Genomic DNA, 24,139 nt, shown 5'->3' on the forward strand with positions numbered 1-24,139 from the left:
TGATGGGTTATCCTTCGCAAGAGATTTCTTACGTTAGGAATTCTTCAACAGTGATATGGGAAGGACATGTTTTTGTGGCGGCGTGGCGCGGCACCCCCCCCCCATCAAGCCTTCGCTTACAGGATCAGAGCCCATGTGTTTCATTCAGTTTTGGGATGCCGTTAGTGGATTGGAAGAGAGCTTATCTTGCTTGCATGTGCAGATATGCTGATCATGCAATCTCGGTTTATGACAACTATCAACGTACCTCAAACTGTGAAGGAAAAAAGCTATGGACTAGAAATGTACTTAAAAAATAATAAAGCTAAAAACTAAGCATCAAATGCAACATTCTACGTTGAATGATTTAATAAACCAAAGCTTTTCCACTGGGCTTTCTGTTGCATTCCAAACCTCATGAATGTACTATACTGTAAGATATTATCTAACTTCTCTGTATGATGAGAAGCATCTTTCACAAATTCAATTGCATTTAATGGAATCCATCCCAGGACTTCTTTCAAAACAAAATGTGCAAGCTTCCACCCTTACAGTTTATGCCCTGAGGCATTTTTTAAAATCAGTCTTTTCATACAGCACAACACTATCTTAGCCAAAAGGCTAAGACACTACAGTACGCAATACTATAATTTAAAAGGTCAACTTCAAACTGGCGAACAGATATAACAGAAAGACTTGCTATTCTCCTGATTGCATACCTGTGGGAATCACCACTTCATTGTAAAAAGAAAAACATTGTATTAGGCTTTCATCAAAAATAACTTAAAATTCCTACAAATACTGGCATACTCTCAATTAATTAGTGTGTCAGTCACAATGTAATGACATCATTAAGTTAGCACACCTTAAATATTTAACAGAAAAATTGCCTCACACTTGTAAAGCAGTTAGTTATCTGCCAAACTGTTTTGTTAAATTCATTTGGCAGAAAAATAAATGCTTTAAAAAGTTTAACAAATTGCTCTCTGCTGTTTCACATGATTTGAGGGTGGAAGAGGACACTGGGGATTCTGACCATTTTACTGAAAGCTTTACTGTCATCCATATGGCCACCAAAAGGCATCATTAAAGTGATCTGAACATCCCCTGGAGAGAATGTGACAACAGACATCTCATGTTCAGTTTTCAGTATTTATGGGAATGTTAAAACTTTGATGAAAGTCTAATAAAAATGATTTTTTTTACAATAAGTGAATAATTAACTTGATTTTAAAGAAGAAAACACATTCATTAAGTTTCATTCATGTATAGCAAAAATACTTCCAAGTACTGTAGAAAGAAATTGGAGAAAAAATAACAGCACTATCGACCTTAGTCTATACAAAGACATTGGGGAACTGAACCCCTATCCTAGCAAGCAATGTGGATAAGGTACAGTACCATTCCTAACTAAAATGAAACACCAATCTACTACAGCAGTATATTTAAACATACACTCAAGCAATTAATTACTCTTAGACATGCTAGCAATCTACCCAATGGCATGCCTTCCAGATGTGGAAGGAAACTGGATCAGCATCAGAAACCAATATGGATACAATGGGAAGAAGCGTGATTTCACACACTAGAAACTGCAGATATGAATCCAACTTAAGAAACATGAGCTGTGAGGCAGCAAAGCTAACTGCTATACCATTGTGCCTCTCCTACAAGAAAGTCAAAAGCATTAAAAAATTAAACAAAAAATTAAATAAAATAAAAAATATTTACTACTGGGGCAGGGAGCTTTGTTTTGATAAAACTCAGAAACCTCAGTCTCAGAAGTTCATTTTTAAGAGACTTACTACAAATGTGCCTACTCTGATCTAGTTCCATACAAAATTTAATAATTTCACTCAAATCTTAAAGTGAATTTCTGTGATTTGCAGCATCAACAACTTAACTTACCTCGTTTCCCAAGGTCTAGCAGTGAAGGCATAAGGCTTGGAAGTAAGAGCACCTACTGGGCAAAGATCGATTATGTTTCCTGATAACTCTGACATAAACATCTTCTCGATGTATGTGCCAACCTGCATATCACTTCCTCTCCCCGTTGTACCCATGTCATCCACACCAGCTACTTCACTGGCAAACCTGAAAAATACATAAGAATTGACCTTTGTAAGCAACCTACTCAGATTTACTATTCGCTGTTAAATAACCATCACCATCAGGAAAACAGAATCCAAAGTTCTTTACAGTGGCATAAAATAAGCATTTTACCTACGAGCATGTAAGGAATAAACAACATTTTTCAGGTTATTAGTTTGAGTGCATGGAAGGTCCCCTTAAGCTTTGGAAGCTGTCCAACTGTTACATCCCGACTTAGCTGTTCAGCTATTACATCAGGATACAACTCAAAGTTAAGGATAATGCAATACTGATCAAATGAATACCCTCTCTTTGCATCTTCCAAGGCACAAACTTCCGAAGTGCTAAAACAGTTTTGTATGAATGCTAAACATAATTTTTTTTAAATTTTAGTTTAGTCCAGCCCCAAGGAGGAGACTGAAGACTCAAAAATGGATGAAAATACAGAATCCCTTCAACGTAATATATAACTAGCTAATGCCAGTTGACAATTATCTCCTAAAAGTCATAATGCAAAGGCACACCAGAAAAAGTATACTTTTTACAACTTTGACAATTTTATTGATGCAAATAATTCACAATTACATTTTCTTTTAACTATTTCACAAATAATACAGCAAAAAGAAACTCATTTGGAAGTCATTATGCTTGCTAATAGCCTACTCCTGCTTGCCTTTGTATCTTTTATCTCAGATTTCTTCTTTTAGCAGCTATCTTTTTCACTTTGTATGACTGTTTTTCATAACAAGACATAAATCCAACAAAACCCTTGGCCCCCTTCATTGTTGCCTAAACTAATGAGAAAGATTGTGTGATTATCACTTTTCTAAGCTAAATAACTGCAGACGTTCTGAAGTTTCCCTTAAATTGTTCTAACTTAGGACATTACGATAATCGGAGGGGTCTTGTGGAAGTGTAAAAATATTGAGGCGAGTACAAGATCCAGTATGGCTGCACCCCTGGTTGGTGTACTATCTGGTCTAGGGAGTTTCTGTTTATGTATACTGCACATGTATGTTTGGTGTTGTACATGATTCCCAGTTAATAGCGGGTAATTAAAGTCAGCCATGAATATGGTATTGGGTTGGATGGTTAGTGTTTCTAACAAGTTTAAATACATGGAATGGGTTTTCCTGGGTCAGAGGGGGACCTACAGCTTGCAAAGAAGTGGTACTGGATTTTATCTATGGTGATTTGAACATGGAGCAGCTTAAGTGCATTGCCCTGTTTGACCAGCCTTGAAGTATATTTATTTTTGATGTAAATAGATGACACTTCTACCTTTAGTCCCTGCCTGTGAAGTAGGTGGCCTAAACTTGTGGAAGGAATTATAACCTTGCAATGTTGGTGTGCTCTCTGCGGCTTTAAGACATGTCTCACTGACCACACAGATGTCAGCATTCGCTAGGGTAAAGAGAGCTTCTAGGGAGTAGGTTTGGTATATTCTCCTTTGTTAGCAAAGTGGAAAAATACTGGCAAATCACTTTGTTGGTTCAGGTTAGATTCCAAAGCTACCTTAGAGAGAAAAAAAATGGGTTTGTCCTCAGTGATGCACTGTTCTTATGAAAAACAAGGAATGGAGGTTTGCATGAAAGTGCTTGTAATGAAACATTTTGTTGATGTAATGGCAACCAAAGAAGACAGTCTTTCATGAAAGAAACTAAATATAATGAAGTTGTGGGCTCAAAGGACTTCTGAGTTAGGGACCGAAGTAAAACTGCAAAATCCCAAGGAGGGGCCAGATCATGAATGGGGGTATCTATAACAAAGTTCCTCTATGGAAGGCCTTGGTCACTAAAAGAAGCAGTAGCATTATTATGTCTCATGTGAAAATTTGAAATGGAGGTTATCTGGACTTTGATTGCAGAGTAACTAGAGCCTTCCATAACAGTTCTGAAAAACACCAAAATCTCAGGTAAAAGTGCCTGATAAAGGTATAACCCCTTTACAGAAGCCCATATTGAAAAAAAAAAGTTTCTCCAATTACTTTTGTAAATCTTCTTCATAGAGTCCCTTTGAGAGGAAGAGATTATATGGACAACTGGGCAGAAAAGCCTGGCATCTCCGGAAATAGTTAAAATTACAGAAACCATGTGTTGAGTTTTAGCGCCAGGAGATCCAGTAGAGATAACCCAGATGAGTGACTGAGCAGATCCAGGATGGGATCCAGAACCCATGATAGGTGCAGAAGATGAGGCCAAAGAAAGGGAAACCACACCCTGGAAAGGCCAAAGAAAGGGAAACCACACCCTGGAAAGGCCAAAAAGGGGCAATGAGAATTACTTTGGTCTTGTACTCTATGGCTTTCTGAATGAAATTTGTGATGAGAGGAATTGGAGAAAAGCAAAAAGGAGACCTGAAGGCAAAAAATGTACTACAGCATCTCTCTGTGACTATCCCTATGGAGAGATGAAGGTGAAGTAACTTCTGCATTTGTTGTTGAGGTATGAAGCAAAGAAGTTGTAGCAAGGTTGGCCCCAGCAGCTGAAAATTTGTTATCACTGTTCTGTTGAAAACTTGAGGCAACAGAATAGTTCTGCTCAATTTGTCCGCCAGAAAACTGGACATCCTAGGTATGTGCATTGCTAACAAAGTTCAAAGATATAGCCCACTGACAAATTCTCATGGCTGCACAGCAGACAGGGTATGGGCATGTTGTACTTTTGTTTGCTGATGTACCAAACCACTGACATGTTGTCCAAGTGGATGGTGATCACATCTCTTAGGAAGTCCTGAAAAGTGTACAGCATTAGGAGTAACGCCATCAACTCCAAGACATTTATGTGAAGTTTAGCCTCTACTGATGACCACATCCCTTCAATGGTCTTCCCTTCAAAATGCTCCCCAACCCTAGAAGGGAAGTGTTTGCGGTGAGTGTGACTTTAGAAGTAGGACCATAGAAAGGTATGCCCCAAACAATTGTCTGGGACATAATCCACCACTATACATGATCCCTGCAAACCAGTGTTAGGTGAATACTGTTGTGAAGAGGTTGAAATCTGTGTGTCCATTATACAGCTAGTGTCCACTGTAGAACTATCATGTGATATCTGGCCAAAAGAACCAAAGTTAGAGAGGAGGCCATTAGTCTTGAATCTTCGAAGGATTCATGCTTGAGGTTGAGAGTGTTTGAGTAATTGGGAGGGCTACAGATCTTAAACATCTGACTCTTGCCAGGGAATGTTTTGCTATCTGATGTACCATAGCAATGTGGCAGCCTAAAAATTCTATGCTTTGAATGGGGAATAACTTGTTTTTGTTGAAGTTAATTAATATTCTCAAGTAAGTTGCCAGGGACATAAGGAGTGACTGGTGTTGAAATAGTAGATGCTTGGAGGTAGCAGTTAGAAGCCCAATCATCTAAATACAAGAAGACCTGGATCCCTTGTAGCTGGAGATAAGCTGTTATGACTGCCATTACCCTCGTAAACACCCAGTGGCTGTGGCAAGACCGAATGTAGCATTCTGAACTGATGGCGATTGGTTTCCAGCCACAAATGGAGAAATCTCTTGGCTTACCTCTGATCTTTATATGATAGTAGGCATCCTGGAGATAGATAGAGCACATCCAATCATTCCAATCATCCTTCCTCAAAAGAGATGGAATGGATTGTACCCTGACCATCAGGAATTTTGTCTGTATGACATACTGATTTAGACTGCCAAGATCCAATATTGGTCTAAGGTCTCCTGTGTTTTCTGGAACTAATAAGAACCTTGAGTAGATTCCAGATAATAGCTGGTCTGGGGGACCAGCTGGATGACACTTTTGTCAAGCAACTTTGAAATCTCTGTTGCTGCAGATTCCAACTGATTGGGTAGAGTACTGGGAATCTTCTGTCTTGCTTTTGGGGAATCTACAAAGGGCATTATATAATCTCTGGAGATGATCCTTAGCACCAAAGGATCGAAAGTTAGTTTGCCAATCTACAGGGTGCAAGGAAAAGTGTCCCCCCAACTGCCTAAAGAGTGCAGCAGTCAAGCAAACCTTCAGGGATGCTTAATAAAGTTTCTCTGTGATCAGATCTCGGAAACCTAGATTTTGTGGACTGCCTGTCCATCCTCCTCCTCTGGAGTGTCCTGGTGAAAACCTTGGGATTTCTTGAACCTCATTTTCCTTCCTCCGATTCCTGGAAAAGGATCTTTGAGGAGAAGAAAAACAAATCCCTACAGCAGACAAGATCTTAACGTCCTGTTCGCTTTTACTTTTGGTTCAAATAAGGTGGAACGATCACAGGGGGCATTTATGAAGGACATTTTAAACCTTTCCACGAAATCGTACAGCCGCATCCAGGCATGACACTGCATGGTAATATCTGTGTTGGCTGCCCTTGCTGTACCATCTGCTGCATTACACAACAGCCTTATGGCCACATTCAAGGAGGACTGCAGGGCAGACATTTGGGCTTCCATGATTTTCTGGACGTTCATAGGTAAGCTACCAGACAGTGACTTTGAAAGCTACTTGATCAAGCTCCTTTGGAACCATGTCAACTATGCTAGATGGTTCAGTGCTCTGTTTGCAAATGTCACTGAAGCGCATGTCTGTTTTTGCAATCTGTCCAACGCTCCATGTTTGGGGGGTGGACAGAGTAACTTTCTTTGGATAGGTCCTTTTTTTGTGGCTACTGCTACCACCATAGCATCTACAAAGGAAACCCTAACCTAATGTTTTTTTTAATCTTTGAGGGCAACTAGAATCTTCTCCAGCTTTTTTGGGATAGGCTCTGCCACAACAGATTCCTTCCAAGCCTTCTGGGTGACCAAATCAATTAAGAAATCAGGAGGTGAGACTACCCAGAATGTAGAGCCAGACCCAAAAAGTTTAACTCATTCCCTCCAGTACAGCTCTTTTGAGTGCATACCTTCAACTCCCAGTGGGTGTGGCTTGAGCCTTTTTAAAAATGACGGTATCACTTTACAGTTCTAACAAATATTCATTAACAGAGGTCAAATATCAATACAACAGTTTGCCATCATGTATGCCTCAAGATAAAATATTCCAATACCTTGTATGTAGCATGGCTTTGGAATTATTAATGCAAATATGAACAAGCAATATTTGACACCTAGAGGTGCAGTAGGAGGTACCTGCAAAAATGCCTGGAGGTGCACTCAGCTGTAATGAGTTGAAGCACTAAGTCATCAGAACAAGCAGCTTTGGTGTATCCCCCCCCCCCCATTTCATCAATTCCAGAAAGTCTCCAAAGGAGATTTCTAAGTGGACCTTGGTGAGTTCTCCATCATCTAAGTTGGTGTCCTCATTGACAGACTCAGGAGAGGAGTCGCACAGGCATCCAGAAAGTGAGGGAAGATGTCAAAGGATAAGTCAGATCTGACACTGGTATTACGGAAGGTTTGTTTCCATATGGATTTGCTCCAAAAAGGGAGACTGAGAAACTAGTATGGCCCAGTGTCTGATTTCATCTCTGAGATTGAGCCAGGAGGACTCCCAGCTGAATCTTTGACCTCAAAAACACTGTCATCATAGCGTTGGCATCCAATTCAGTTAGGTATCTAATGGAACGACTGAACCTCAAAGAAGCAACTACTGATCTAGGTCTCTATGGAAGCTTTTTAAGAATTAGGGACTGAAGACTAGTGCTAATCGGTCCTGGAGAAAAGATGTTTTCAGGAAGGGAATTTGGATCCTGGATTCAACAGGATCCAATTGCTTTGATATCTTAGGTGCTGGACCAGAAACAGCAGACTGATCTGGAGACCTTTTCTTAGGTTTATCAACTTGCCCTTGTCTTTTTTTTTCCCCTCCAGACCGTTTCGCCTTACTCTTTTCCTTTCTTTTGTTTCACTGACTCACTCTCGTTCCTTCAATATTTCTCTTTTCTTGTCAGTAAAATGAAAGGCACAGGGTTGCCTTCGAATCTGAAGCTGAAGAGACCCTGTCTCAGGGGAAGAAGCCCTTCTAGTATAAACACTTTTCTTTTCTTCCCTGGAGAGCCCTTACGACAAAGGCAGCATAAAAGATGCAAATATCATGCAAATGAGAGGTCCTAAGCAGTACACACAGAGTGTGGGCCTTAAGGTGGGATCTTATGCCCAGACGAGCAATACTTATTAAAACCTGTAGACTTTTCCAGCATCAGAAGAAAAGACTTGTCACAGTACCAAAAAAAAAAAAACTAGTCAATATCTATACTACTCTATAAAATAAGTATACCAATAACGTATGTATCTAAATTTAACATACTACAAAACAGCAGAAGTAAAGAATAGTTGTGCAAGAACTTACCATAACCATAGATGTCCTTCTCTTCCATGTTACAGCATTCATAACCTTAGGGAGTTTCTGCCTGCAGCACCGGACAGTATACCAAAGTTTTAGAAGCGGGGGTATGTGCAACGTTGATTGCAGGGGTCATAAACTGATGCTGGCTATATCTGTGACGTCTGCACGTACCAAACTCAGAAATTGGCTGCCGCATAGAGAGAGACCCCAAGAACAGGAGGAAAGAATCAAGCTTAATTTTTCCAGGCATACCAAAACAGTGTAATAAATAAATATGCCCCCCCCCCAAAAAAACGGGGTGGGGGTGGGATTGAATACTACAAAGTACAGTTTTGTACCTACCATAAATGTAGATGTTCGAGTGCTCATACAGCTGCAGTCATTACAAATGGGTTATCCTGCTGTCAGGCGGTCCTCGGTCGGCCGAATTCCAAAGTCTAGGTCCGGCGTCGGTTGTCGTTGCTTCTTCCCTGACGTCACTGCGGCAGGGGTATAAAAGAGGCAGCCGACACCATTTTCTTCAGTTTTTCTTGCCCCAGATGTCAGGTGCCCCCAGAAGGAAGGCAAACATAAGGTTATGCAAAGATGCAATGTTGATAAATCAAAAACAGTAGTTGCAAGCAAATGCACCATAAAAGAATACCCCAAAAAGGTTATATGAAAAGTCGTTTGTCATAAGGCCTGTCCTAAGAGGGGATGGAGGGAGGGAAACCTGGACTGCAGCTGTATGAGCACTCTAACATCTACATTTATGGTAGGTACAAAACTGTACTATGTTCATCGTGCATACAGCTGCAGTCATTACAGATGGGTAGAGTCCCAAAGCTAAGTAAGGGTGGTAGGCACTAAGTGAAACTAGGAGGGGCTAGGATGCCCTGCAGGACTGCTGTGGCAAAGTCTGCTCTAGATTTTGAGTATAGTGGGAGGTGATAGTGCTTGGAGAAAGTGTGCACTGAACTCCAGGTGGCTGCTTCCAAAATGTCCTTGGTAGGGACCCCCCCTGAGGAAGGCTGCAGAGGTAGCTGTGACTCTGGTGGAGTGGGATCTGATGCATGCAGGCACAGTTTTTCCATGAAATGAGTAACAAAAGCGTATGCAGTGGGCTATCCATTTAGAAATTGTCTGTTTGAAAATAGCCTTTCCTTGAGCACCTGCAGCATAGGACACAGAGTTGCTCAGATTTCCTGAATGGCTTTGTCCTGTCCAAATAGTAACGAAGTTGTCTGTGAATGTCCAAGGAATGTAGTAATCTTTCCCCTTTGTTTTGTGGATTAGGATAAAAGGTAGGCAAGTGGATAGTCTGATTCAACGCTACACTGGATACTACCTTTGGCATAAAGGTAGGGTTGGTTCGTAAGGAAACTCTGTCCTGATGGAAAATGATGAATGGTTGCACAGCCATGAGGGCCTGTAGCTCCGAAACCCTGCGTGCTGAGGTGATAGCCAGAAGAAAGGCCGTTTTCCATGACAAGTATTGTAGCTCTGTTGAAGAAGCTGGCTCGAAGGGAGGAAAGGTCAGCTTTTCCAATATGAAGTTGAGGTCCCAAGCGGGGACTGGTAGTTTCCTTGGGGGTTTTATATTCTTTGCCCCTCTGAGGAACTGCCTTAAGAGAGGATGAGAGAATAAAGGAGGATCTGGGTTGTATTGTGCAGAAATGGCTGAAGCGTGGATCTTGATGGAGGAGAAGTAAAGTCCATTGTTTAACATCTCAGCTAGGTACCATAAAATTTGAGGTATATTTATTACCCAAGGATTCTGTCCCTTTTCTTGATTCCAGGCACAAAATTGTTTCCATTTGGCAGAGTAGGCTTTTCTAGTAGAAGGTCTTCTGGCCTCCAAGTTGACATCCTACACCTCCTTGGAGAGGAGAATTTGTTGGGAAATCAAGGAATTCTCCATGCAGCTAGATTTAGGGTTTTGAGATGGCTGTGAAGGGTTTTGTAGTTGTGCTGGGACAACAGAAGAGGGACTAGAGGTAGGACCCATGGTGGGGAATGTGTCAGGCTCTTCAGGAGCGGATACCACTGTTGTCTTGGCCAGTCTGGAGCAATGAGAATCATTTTCGGTCTCTCTGCTCTGGCTTTTAATAGAACTTTGGGCAGCAGAGGAAGAGGCGGGAAGGCATAGACTGTCAATGTAGCCCAATTGAAGGAAAGTGCGTCCACTTTCCAGGCCTCTGGATGATAGGTCCTTGAACAAAATTTTTTCAACTGGCAATTTCTGTGGGTAGCAAAGAGATCTATGTCTGGCTGTCCCAATGCCTGAGTTATCTTTGTGAAAACTTGAGGATGCAACTTCCACTCGTGTGGATCTGTCATATTTCTGCTTAGGTTGTCTGCCAGTGTGTTTTCCTTCCCTGGCAGGAATTGTGCCTGTAGTTGAATTTGCAATTCCAGTGCTGTGTTCCATAGGGTCATGGCTTGCCTGCACAGGGGGTATGAATGAGTTTCCCCCTGTTTGTTTATGTACCACATCACTGTGGTGTTATCTGTCCTTATCAATAGCTGGCCTGGATGCAGTAGGTCTTTGAAGGTCATAATAGCATTTTGCACAGCTAGCATTACCTTTTGGTTGATGTGAAGGTGCTTCTCTTTTCGGGTCCATTTTCCTTGAATGCACTGATCTGTCATGTGTGCTCCCCAGGCGTAGTCTGAGGAGTCTGTTGTGATAATTTGAGTTGCTTGAGGTACACAGAAGGGAAGACCTGTGTTTCTTTGGCAAGCTTGAGCCCACCACAAAAATTCCTTTTGAAGGCATGGAATGAGTGGTATAATTGCTTCCAAGCTGTGGCTGTGTTGAGACCATAAGTTTTTTAGGTACCACTGAAGTTTCGTCATATGCAGCTTTGCACATGGGATTAGTAGGATGCAAGATGCCATGAATCCCAGAGCCTGCAGGACTTTCCTTGCAGTTAGCCTGGTGAAAGTTGCCATTTTTCTGAAGTACTGAGACAGTTGCCCTTGTTTGTCTGGCGTGAGGTAGGCCATCTTGGTGGTTGTATCCAAGCTGGCACCCAGGAAAATTATTTGTTGAGAGGGTATTAGTTTTGATTTCTTTTTGTTGACTGTGTATCCCAGGAAGTTCAACAGTTTTATTACAAACGCCAGGTGCTGCAGTAGTATGTCCTTGCTGTCCGCTTGGATCACGCAGTCGTCCAGATATGGGTAGATTTGTATCCCTTGTAGTCTGCAGAAGGCGATTACTGATGCCAGGCATTTCTTAAACACTCTGGGCGCAGTAGATAAGCCAAAGGGCAATGCAGAGAATTGGTAATGGGTTGAACCTGCAAGAAATCTGAGGTATCTTCTGCAATCTTGTCTGATAGGGGCATGCAGGTATGCCTCCTTGAGGTCCAATGTTACCAGCCAAGACTCCTTGCCCAGCATGGGAAGAAGCTGCTGTAATGTGAGCATCTTGAATTTTGGCACCTGTAGATGTGTTTAGGATGGATAGGTCTCCAATCTTTGTCTTTCCTTGGTACCATGAAAAGTCTGGAATAAAACCCTTGACCTTGTTCTTTTGCAGGTACCTCTTGAATTGCTTTCATGTCCATGAGAGCTGAAATTTGTTTTTGTGCCTCTGCCCTTTGATTTTGTGGCAGGTTTGCCATGCCTCTCATTTTTGGAAGGGTGTGAAAGTGGAACCTGTAGCCTCTGTCTATAATGTCCAGAATCCATTTGTCTTTTGTAACAATATGCCAATTTTTTGAGAATAATGCCAGTTTTCCACCCAAAGGTGCTGCCATTAAAGCTTTGCTTGGCAGGTGTAGGGGGAAGTCATTGTGTCTGTTTTCTAAAAGACTGCGATCTATCTTCTCCACATCTTGGGGTTGGTGCTTGCTACTGTCTGGCTCTGAAAGATCCTTGAGGTTGCTCTCTACCCCTTGGGCGTCTGTATCTGCCCCTTTGAGGTCTGTCCGTGGCTGGAAAGGACCAATTTTTTGAAGGCCAGTTTCTGCTGAAACGTGGAGGTTGTACCTGCAGGAAATCTTTCACTGTTTGCATTGATTTCGCTGTTTCCTCCATTTTCTTTAGTACCTCTTCAGCTTTAACACCAAACAATACATCTTTTTGAAGAGGTGCATCTAATAATTTAGCTTTGACATGACCTGGTAAGGTTTGCTCTTTGAGCCAAGCATGCCTACGTATAACAGACCCCGTAACAGAAGCTCTGCATGAGGCCTCTAAAGCATCAAAACCACACTGCAAGGTATGTTTACCCACTTGCTCTGCACCATGCAACAAATCCTGCAACTCTTAAATCTGGTTGCTCTGGCTGTGTCATCTTGCTTTTCAGCTGAGATATCAAAAACTGTTGATACTTTAACATATGGAACTGACAGTTTAATGCCCACATGGTTAAAGTGGCCGAAGTGTACACCTATTCCCCCCAACTTTCTAAAGCTCTGGAATCTCTCTCTGAAGGTAATGGGGTTTTAGCAGTAGAGGCCTTAATTCCCTTGGGTCCCTGTGAAATTGTTTCTGGGTCAGCAGTATGGCTTTTATATAGGAACTGGTGAGAATCAGGAACCCGGTAATACCGGTCTGGTTTAACAGGAGCTGGAGGCAAAGAATCTGGATTAAGGCTGGCTTCTGTGTACACATCATCCAATATATCTAAAACAGGAGGGATAGCCAGGGGCCTATGCTGAGGGAGCAGAAGAAATTCCCTGAGCCTTTTCTTGGAATCTGAGTAATCTTGGCCTTCCCAGTGAAAGTGTTCCCTCAATGTATGCAGGGTTTCCCCAAAAGAGAAGTCCTCAGGGGGGGGGGGAGACCGAGGGAATAGACTCCTATGCATCAGAGTCTTCGAATGGAGAATAGGCATAATCCTGGTCCTCAGATAGTTCTGAGGTAATAGAAGCTTGATCTGAGGAAGGGTAGTCATCCTCTAATCTGGGCCTTTTGTCAGAGGGGGGTTGAGAACCCCTGATAAGAGTAATCAAATCCTCAGCCATTTTAAGCATCTGCTTTTTAGGCATGGTGCCTTGAGAGGGGGTCTGAGGAACCTTATTTTTGGTTTTCATGGCTGCTTTAGATTTAGTGAAGGCTTTAATAGAGAAGGAGGAAGGCCTGAAGACCCCTTGAGAAATGGCAGGCCTGTCTAAATTCTGAGTTTCCCCGCCAGGAGTGGCGTCTGTATCTGTAGTAGGAATGGGGGCCGAGGAGCCTGCGACCTCGGGTACTGAAGACACCGGTAATGTAGTGTCATCGGTACTCAGGGGCTGCGTAGGCGCCTCGCTGAGTACCGAAGAACCGGTAGTCGGCCTTAGCGTGGTTTCAGTAGATGGTGCGGACCTCGTATGTCGGTCCTTATCTTTGCGTTTTTTGCTCAAAACTGGAGTCGGAGTATCCGACGACATAATATAATTAAATTTTTTGCCAAAAAAGTGAAGGGCGAACTCCGCCCGACGCTTAATAGTGTGCTTGTTGAATCTAGCACAAAAACGGCAGGCCGAGACGTCGTGGTCTGGGCCTAAGCAAGGTATACAGAAAGAGTGGAAATCCTTATGCGGTATTTGCTTCCCACATGAAATGCAATTATTAACTTTGTCTGACATCGGTCTGAGGCAAGAAAAGTTTCAACGGGTACTTAGCTTTCAAGAAGACTTCGGCTGAAATACTTTTGTAAATCTCAGGAGCTGGCCGACCGGCACTTGCGAACTGCTTCTGCTTCGGGCACCGCGCGGCAAGAAAGACTGAAGAAAATGGCGTCAGCTGCCTCTTTTATACCCCTGCCGCACTGACGTCAGGGAAGAAGCGACGACAACAGACGTCAGACCTAGACTTTGGAATTCGGCCAACCGAGGACCGCCTGACGGCAGGATAACCCATCTGTAATGACTGCAGCTGTATGCATGATGAACATCATGGAAGAGAAGGAGATCTATGATAATGGTAAGCTCTTATACAACTACTCTGTTCTATTCTCATGTTGCAGTATTCATAACCTTAGGGAGAGTACCACAGCTCTCTAGGAAGTTTCATGGGAGGTAGGTCGGGGAGCAGAGTCAATGAGACCCTGCAGGACAGACCTCGCAAACCCTGCTCTAGCCCCAGAGATCAGATCCAATTTGTAATACTTGGTAAAGGTGTGTACAGAAAACCAAGATGCAGCCTCTAGAACAGCAGCAAAATCAACACCCTTGAAGAAAACTGCTGAGGAAGAAACTGCTCTGGTGGAATGGGCCTTGACAGGTGAACTCAGTTGCTTTCCATGAAATGAATAGCAAACGGCTATTGTCTTAGAAACCAAGAGGCAATTGTGTGTTTAGACACTGCCTTGCCCAGAGCTCTAGGATGGAAGGAGACAAAGAGCTGGTCAGAGTGTGTCTAAGTAGAACCTCAGTTGCCTATGAGCATCTAGGGAATGCAAAGCCCTTTCTGAGGAGTTCCGTGGCTGAGGGTAAAAAAGAGGTAGATTAATGGTCTGGTTTAAGGAAATTTCAACTACTTTAGACATGAATGAAGGGCTAGTTCTGAGACAAACCCTGTCTTTATGAAAGATAAGATAGGGAGGAGAAGCCATTAGGGCTTGTATCTATCTTGGAGACACTCCTGGCAGAAGTAAGAGTCACTAACAAAACTGTTTTCCATGTACAGAATTTAAGGGAGGACGAGTGGGCTGGCTCAAAAGGGGCCTATAAAACCTTTTCCAGCACAAAAGTTAAGGTCCCAAGGAGGAGGAATAGACTTGCAAGGAGGTCTTATGTGAAGGAGCTCTTTCAGAAACAGCTTGACTTCCAACTTGGAAGCTAGAGATGGAGTCAAGGGAAGGCAAGAAGAGAGGTGTACTTTTACTGAGGAGTAGGTCAGCCCTGAATGTGAACGATGAAATATTATTCAGTCCCTACAAAAATTGCTTCAGTTATATGAAGGAGTAGATATTTAGGCTAATAGTAATAACTTTGGAGACAAAGTAGTGCAAATATGTCCTACAAAAAACACATTTATAAGTTCCTATTGGTTTACTGGTCCTAGGTAATTAAATTTTAGTGCTTTTGGTTTATAAGATGGTCTTTAAATTAGGGCTACTTTTGCAAACATACTGTGGGTATGTTCCAACTATAGATGCCACCCACTGTCTTCAATAATGATATTCCAATTATTGATAATACAATTGTTTATACTTTTGCCATCAACTGTCATACCTAAACAACATGAAATCTCTAAATCTATTACTGCCCGTTAGTTGGTAACCAAACCCACGGGTAAGGCAGAAGGAAAATGTGCATTACTCTCAAAATAATTTTGTTAACAGTATCTAAAGGGACATCTTTCTTACACCCTCTATTTTTAAACACATGAATGATGTTAGATGATTCATTCATAAAATCTCTGTCCTTGGATGCCAGTCTGAATCCCCTTATTTGCACTCTTGGAATGTTAGACTTCATAAAATGAGAGTGATTGCTTGAATAACAAAACGCAACTGTTAACAAAAGTTTCCTTCCTGTATACTCAACTCACAAGCATTCTCTAAAATGGGTGCATAGTAATATCCATGTCTAAAAACTTTTAGTTATGTACTTACCATAACTTCGGATGTATGGGATCCATCTCGCCTACATTCATAACTGATTGGATTGGAGCCGATCCATCGGCTCCGACTCGGCCACTATATACTAGAACGAAGTCTCTAACTGGCTGGGCTACCCCTTATCCCAGAATGCACCACGCCTGCTTCCCCAGATCTTGTTTGTTCGCTTTCATACCTACATCCAGACACAGAGACATACCAGCAACTGTAACAAACTAAAGTCCTTCAAGAGAAAAACTCAGTAAGTAGCAACATTCCCTCTAAATCCAATGGGAAGGGGGAAGGAGGGCGGGTACGTATGAATGTAGGCGAGATGGGTCCCATACATCCGCAGTTATGGTAAGTACATAACTAAAAGATGTAATGGGATCCTATCTCGCCTACATTCATAACTGATGGGACAGCGTCCCTAGCACCTAAATCCCGAGTGGCTCATTGGAAAACACTCCTGAGAACTGTGGAACCAAAGGAAGCTCTACCTCGAGAAGCCACATCTATCTTGTAATGAGAAATGAAGGTGTGCGGAGAAGTCCAGGTAGCGGCCGCACAGATATCATCTATCGATAATTTGGAGTGGAATGCTGCAGAAGTAGCCATTGCCCTGGTCGAATGAGCCCTGACTGGGAAGGGTAGCTCTTTGCCGGACCGTGAATAAATGAAGGAGATGCAATCTTTAATCCATTTGGCTATGGTGGTTTTAGCCACCGGTTGACCCAACCTATTTTCCGCAAAGGACACAAACAGCTGATCTGACTTTCGTATCTGATTGGTCCTACTTAAATAAAAACGCAGTTGTCTGTGAACATCCAACTGATGGAAAATATATTCTGCGCTATTGGAGAATTTGGGAAAAAACACAGGGAGCTTCAAGGATTGTTGAATGCATAAGGGGGATGCTACCTTGGGCAAGAAACAGGGATTTAACTTGTGAGACACTCTGTCTTTGTGAAAAGTCAAATAAGGAGGAATAGAACAGAGAGCCTGAAGCTCTGAGACCCGCTTGGCAGAGGTTATTGCCACCAAAAAAGCGGTTTTCCCAAGATAGAAATTTTAAATCACACGTTGCTGCTGGTTCAAAGGGACGGGCAGTTAAAGAAGCTAGAACCATATTCAGATCTCAAGGGGGCACAGGATGGGCTATTGGGGGCCGAAGGAGCCACGCTCCTTTAAGGAAAGATTTGCAAAGCCTGTTTGCCATTAAGGAAGGCTCAAAGGAGACATGAAAATTAGAGATAGCCGCCAGTTGGACTTTAATTGTGGAAACTGAAGAGCCCAAATAAAACAAAGAAGCCAGGAATTCTAAAACCTGAGGTACTGGGGCGGTAAGGGGATCTATACCTCGTTGCTGGGCCCAAAGAGCAAACCTCTTCCACTTGCTGGAATACAGTTTAATAGTGGAAGGTTTGTGAGAAGAGGACAAAATGTGAATGACGTCTGGAGAAAAAGAGTTATCTCTGACTAAGGTTGGAAGTGGAGTAACCAAGCAGCCAACCTCAAGGATCTGAGGGATGGGTGAGACTGTCCCAACTGATGAGTCAACAGGTCGGGCACTAGGTCCAGAAACCATGGGCCCTCCACCGCATACCTCAGAAGGAAGGGGAACCAAACCTGACGAGGCCAGTGTGGAGCGATCAAAATCATGTCGCTCCCTAGATAAATCGCCTTCTGTATCACCTTCGGGAGAAGGGGAACCGGAGGGAAGGCGTAAAGTAGACCGGGGGGCCAACTGTGAGCTAGAGCGTCTCTGGGAATCTGCCCCTGAGAGGGAGTCAGAGTGAAGAAGTCCCTGCATTTCGCATTGTGAGGACTGGCGAACAAGTCGCAACAAGGGAGGCCCCACTTGGCGAAGATGTTTGCAGCCACCCTGTCGTTGAGGGACCACTCGTGGGGTAACAGGAGAGTTCTGCTCAGCCTGTCTGCAATCACATTAGATTTCCCCGGAATGTGCGTTGCCACTAGGAAACGCTGGGTAGAAATCGCCCAATGCCACACTCTCATGGCCTCTCGGCAAAGAGGGTAGGACCTGGTTCCGCCTTGCTTGTTTATGTACCAGACTACCGACATGTTGTCGGATAGGATCGCAATAGTACCCCGTGGAAGAGCATGATGAAGTGCTTGCAACACCAGTAGCACCGCTCTCATTTCCAGGATATTGATATGTAAGTGCGTTTCGTGAGCCTGCCACGTGCCTTGGACAGACCTGTCCAGATAATGACCCCCCCCACCCTGTCTGGGAGGCGTCCGTGGTCACCGTGGCGACGGGAGGCTAAGGGCAAAGGGTCGTCCCTGGTCCAGGTTGGACCGAAGCAGCCACCAACGTAGGTCCCGACGGCAAATTTCAGTAATCTGGACCAAATGGTTCAGGGGAAGTTCCTGAAAGGACCATTGAACCGACAGTAGCCATTGCAGCACCCGCATGTGCAGCCTGGCTAAGGGGACTAGTAGAATAGTCGAGGCCATCGTGCCCAATAACTGCAGAATCAGTCTGGCCTGAACTCGTGATCTGGGTAACAGGGTTTGAACCTGAGACTGCAGGACCTGAATCCTTTCTACAGGCAAGAATGCCCGCATTCTTCTTGCGTCTAACTCTGCGCCTATAAATGTAATACGCTGAGACGGCTGCAGCACAGATTTTCACCAACTGAACGGGATTCCTAAGTGAATGACCCAAACTGACTGTGGTCATAAGCGCCCAAACTAATAGATACTTGGAGGTGGCAGTAAGGAGCCAGTCGTCTAGATAGGGAAACACTTGGAATCCTAGACTTCTCAAGTGAGCTGTCACCACTGCCAGACACTTGGTGAACACCCTGGGGGCTGTGTTGAGACCAAAGGGCAGTGCTCAGAACTGGAAATGACTGGTTCCCAGGCAGAAGCGTAAATGACTCTTGACTTATCAGAATGTGATAATAAGCATCCTTGAGATCTATGGAGCACATCCAGACATCCTTCTCCAATAACGGGAGAATGGACTGAAGGGTGACCATTCGGAATTTGGATTTTTTTACAAAGCGATTCAATGAGCTGAGGTCCAAAATGGGCCTTAAGTCCCCTGTCTTTTTTGGCACCAAAAATGGTCTTGAGTAAGTTCCTGATCCGATTTGGTCGGCGGGGACAGGCTGGATGACTCCTTTTCTTAGCAGCTTTGAAACCTTGACCGCTGCTTGATCCCGCTGACTGGGTGGCACATCCGGGATTTTCCTGATAGGAAGAGGGGGGATCTTGGTGAAAGGGATGAGATAGCCTCCGGTTATGGTTCGGAGCACCCACTGATCCTTGGTGATAGATTCCCAAGCCTATGGGTGCTCCGCAAAACTACCCCCGACTGGCTCCAGAGATGCGCAGTCGGGCCACGTCTCAGGGACGGGGAGCGTAGGATGGACCACGAAAGGAATTGCGGTCTCCAGAGTTACGGGGGCCTCTGCCACCTCTGGGGCGGCGTCTTCCTGAATCCCCCCCCTGCCTCTAGAGGGGGGATCACTCGGTGGAGTAGGGAAAGACCTTTTGAGATTTCCTGAACCACATTTTCCCTCCTCTCTGGGCCTTGGGGTAAGGTCTAGAAGGAGCAGAAAAACGGGCCCCCACGGCAGTCAAGGTCTTGCCCTCCTGCTCCCACCGAGTCAGTGTGTCCTTCACCTTGGGTCCAAACAGGGAGGACCCATCAAAAGGGGCGTCGGTGAAGGAAGACTTAAAAGCCTCCGCAAAGGGACACAAGCGTAACCAGGCGTGTCTTCTAAGAGCCACGCCTGTTCCCGCTGCTCTACTCGCCCCTTAGGCCGCATATGAGATGAGCCTCATGGACGAGTTGAATATCGAAGATAGGGTAGTCATCTGGGCGCCAACAGTTTGGGCTAACGCCTCAGGAAGGTTACCCGTAAGAGACTCTCCTAACTCTTTGAGGCGGTCCCTTTGGAGCCTGGTGAAATGACAAAGGTAATTCAGCGACCGCAGGGTAAAGGCCGCTGAAGAAAGGGTACGCTTCCCGTACCTATCCATGCTCCTGGAATCCTTATTAGGAGGGTGAATAGACATTGAAGCCTGTGCCACGTCCTGCTGAGTGGCAGATGCCACCACCATCGCATCTACTGCAACTCCTTTGGTCAAAAATTCCTTTTGAGGAGGGGCTGAGAGGAACTTGTTAGGCCTGGCGGGCACCGGTTCCACAGAATCAGGGTATTCCCACACCCTTCGAGAAACTAAATCTAGCAATTCATCGAAGGGTGGAGACACCCAGGAGGTGGAGGGCTGGGCCCCAAAAGCCTTGAGGAAGACTGACTCCTATGCTGAAGGGGTTTTGGACTGCCAATCGCCTCTCTGTCTCAGGATCTTGAGGATATCTGAGAATGAGACGTCATCCGAGGACGATTTTGGGGACCCCTCCGCATCATCGAGGTCAGTATCTGATGTGATAGACTCATCCTGGGAGTCAATGTGCTTCCTCTTGCACAATTTCTTCCTTGGAGGTTCATCCAAAGCGGATTTAGAAGGACCTCCCGGGAGAAGGGAACCCCCCCTCAAGGGGGTATCCGCAGGCCCTGGGGCCCCACTGTCGTGGGAATGAAGCACACCAGAAGCACCAGTTCCCAAGTCTAGGGACGGTGAGGTAGAGACTTGCTGAGCCGGCAAGGACATGGCCAGCGCACTCCTCATGGCCTCAAAAGCAGGACCTCCAGACTCTATGGAGGATACCGGCTGAGAGACCACGACGGTACCGGGAATTCCTGCGGCCGACGCTCCGAGGGGAAGACTAGGCACCGAAGCTACCAGTTCCAAAGTGTTCCCCTCGGCCCCGACCGAGGAAGTCCCGGTACTGAACCCTGACGCCGAGGACAGGGTAGGAATGATGGTCGGAACAGAGAGGCTCTGAGGGAGTCTCTGTTCCGACTGGACGACTCTGCTCTACCATCACCGACTCCAACGGCTCCCAGGAGGTTGGAGGAGGAATCAGATGTGTCGAAGTGGGGATCGGCTCCGGAGCAGAGTGGGCTGGAGCCGAGACCATTTTTGCAAAAACCGGGGACTGGAAAAGCCTCTGGATAACTCTGTCCAAATCTGAGTCAGACAACCTGGAGGATTTAGAGGAAATAGATGGGGGCTGAGACGACTTCTCTCTCAGCTCCGAAAGACCAGGGGACCGGCTCCGAAACGGCTCCAACACTATCGGCACCGGATCCGGAACCGTATGTATAAGTATCGGCGCCGAAGGGGACTTCGGGGCCGAGGGGGGAGAGTCTGAGCTGCACACCTCCAACGGCTCCGAGACCAACGGAGCCAAAGCAGATGATTCGCCTCTCGATCCTCCAACCTGCGGCTCCGACACCAATGGAGCCGAGGAAAGAGGCATCGAGGCAGACCCTTCCACCCGAGGCTCCGAAGCCATTGCAGCCGAGGAAGAAGAGGTCGACCTATGCTTCTTGGAAGTCGGTTCCGACGGACTGGTCGGAGCCGACGACCTTTTCTTTTTAGAAGCTGGAGAGGAAGGAGAAGCCAAAGCTTCCTCAAAGGAGGGCTTAATAAGGCCCTTAAGTATCAACTTATTTTTACGTTCTTGAAGGACCCTAGAGGAAAAAGCATGACAAACACTACATGTTTCCTGTAAATGTTTCGGTCCTAAACAATATACACAAACAGCATGGCTATCGTAATAGACATTTTGTAGTTACAGTTGGTGCACTTTTTAAAACCAGACTTCTGCTCTTTCGACATCCTGTCACACCACAGTTTTACCACAACGAAAGAAACAACCTTCAGTAGGGCACGAGCCCTTTGACTCAAACAGGACTGGCCCGAGATACAGCACCCAAAACGGGCAGAAGCCCTCTAACTTAAACGGGCTTAGCCCGATAAAACAGAACGTACAGTAAGACAAATTTAGCACACCCACACACAAATAAGGGCAAGGGCCCTCTAACTTAAACGGGCCTTGCCCGGTAAATAGAAAAAAATACCAATCACACCAAAAAAGTTTACACACACACGTAAAACTGTTAAAACAGCTGTTTGTTAAATTTATGAAGAAACCCCTAGGTCAAAAGACCAAAAAGTAACCAAAAAACTACTAGCTCCAGCCAAGTCTAGACCACGTCTAGCTTGAAAAGCGGCAAACGAGATCTTGGGAAGCAGGCGTGGTGCATTCTGGGATAAGGGGTAGCCCAGCCAATTAGAGACTTCATTCTACTATATAGTGGCCGAGTCGGAGCCGAGGGATCGGCTCCGAACCCATCAGTTATGAATGTAGGCGAGATAGGATCCCATTACATCCTTAGGGAGAGTACCACAGCTCTCTAGGAAGTTTCATGGGAGGTAGGTCGGGGAGCAGAGTCAATGAGACCTTGCAGGACAGACCTCGCAAACCCTGCTCTAGCCCTGGAGATAAGATCCAATTTGTAATACTTGGTAAAGGTGTGTACAGAAAACCAAGATGCAGCCTCTAGAACAGCAGCAAAATCAACACCCTTGAAGAAAGCTGCTGAGGAAGAAACTGCTCTGGTGGAATGGGCCTTGACAGGTGAACTCAGTTGCTTTCCATGAAATGAATAGCAAACAGCTATTGTCTTAGAAACCAAGAGGCAACTGTGTGTTTAGACACTGCCTTTCCCAGAGCTCTAGGATGGAAGGAGACAAACAGCTGGTCAGAGTGTGTCTGTAAGTAGAACCTCAGTTGCCTATGAGCATCTAGGGAATGCAAAGCCCTTTCTGAGGAGTTCTGTGGCTGAGGGTAAAAAAGAGGTAGATTAATGGTCTGGTTTAAGGAAATTTCAACAACTACTTTAGACATGAATGAAGGGCTAGTTCTGAGACAAACCCTGTTTTTATGAAAGATAAGATAGGGAGGAGAAGCCATTAGGGCTTGTATCTATCTCGGAGACACTCCTGGCAGAAGTAAGAGTCACTAACAAAACTGTTTTCCATGTACAGAATTTAAGGGAGGACGAGCGGGCTGGCAAAAAGGGGCCTATAAAACCTTTTCCAGCACAAAAGTTAAGGTCCCAAGGAGGAGGAATAGACTTGCAAGGAGGTCTTATGTGAAGGAGCCCTTTCAGAAACAGCTTGACTTCCAACTTGGAAGCTAGAGGTGGAGTCAAGGGAAGGCAAGCAGAGAGGTGTACTTTTACTGAGGAGTAGGTCAGCCCTGAATGTGAACGATGAAATATTATTCAGTCCCTACAAAAGTTGCTTCAGTTATATGAAGGAGTAGATAATTAGGCTAAAAGTAATAACTTTGGAGACAAAGTAGTTTTTAAGTATAGTAATTCTGCAGGCAATGGGGAGAGAAAAGTTTATTTTGTCACTTCTTTAATATTTTTAGCCAAGAAGTGATTAGTATTGTTAAATATTACTGGCCTTTTCTCTTTAGTAGCAAGAATGGTGTTAATAATTGTACAAGATTCCTCTTGTATCTTATAAGAGAGGTAGAAATGTTAGGGACATGGTGGTGCTTAACACATTTACTGTCCCTAGAGATTCATTGAATCAACTAATGTTTATGGAACCATTCCTTGCGGAAAATGTTCAGTATGTAGGAATAGTCACATCTTTTGATAAAATCAATGGGATAAAATTTTGCCCCTCGGCATCATATACTTGCACTACAAAAGGTATAATTATATGCTCTCTCTTACTCATGTGGTCTTTTACATAGGGGAAACTAAGAGTTTTTAAGGCGAGACTGCAGAAGCATATCAGAGACAAACAAAAATCATGATAACCCAGTGGCCATACATTTTAAACTTGGCACGTGATGGGGAATTTACTAATTTAAAAGCATGTGTTTTGGAACAGATTTTTGCTAGAGATGCTGTATTGTTAAAAAATAAATTACTGTATAAAGAAACAGTTTTTATTCTTAAATTTAATACCTTGTCCCTTCATGGCCTGAATAAGGAATGTAATTGGAAAGTTTTTCTATAATTGTTGAATCTTAATAGGTTAATTGTTTTGCATGTGTGTGTGTGAGATATATATATCTATAGCAGTGTCTTTTTATTGTGTACCAACTCCTAGAAAGTTGTATTTGCAGAGGCGCTAGAGTTTTTGTATTAAATATTTTGATACTATTGTGTGCAGCATTTTTTCACTAGTCAGTTTTTTTTTTATATATTTTTCTTCGAGGTGTTTTATTGGATGTTCTGTTACGGCAAGTGATCCATCTATACAGCTGCCATGCATCTTTCGTGACAACTTCTTGGATTCTCTACAGCTATCCAGCATTTAGGCCTTCATACTAAGGATCACTCCATGGAAGGTATTTCAGGTACTATGAGCATGGAGTCTGTTAGGTC

General features: G+C 44.2%; 1 protein-coding gene across 1 annotated transcript in view; it reads right to left on the reverse strand.

Moving 5' to 3' along the window:
- NDUFS1 (NADH:ubiquinone oxidoreductase core subunit S1) overlaps window positions 1-24,139 on the reverse strand; it is a 1,309,138-nt gene that overhangs the window by 898,377 nt on the left and 386,622 nt on the right. Inside the window, exon 8 of the mRNA XM_044075860.1 lies at window positions 1,888-2,073. Within this exon, the coding sequence (XP_043931795.1) occupies window positions 1,888-2,073 (186 nt within the window). The remainder of the gene's footprint in view (window positions 1-1,887; window positions 2,074-24,139) is intronic.

The sequence above is a fragment of the Protopterus annectens genome, chromosome 6.part1 (assembly GCF_019279795.1).
Source record: "Protopterus annectens isolate FY-2018-M chromosome 6.part1, PAN1.0, whole genome shotgun sequence".
In the NCBI taxonomy this organism is placed as follows: Eukaryota; Metazoa; Chordata; order Ceratodontiformes; family Protopteridae; genus Protopterus; species Protopterus annectens.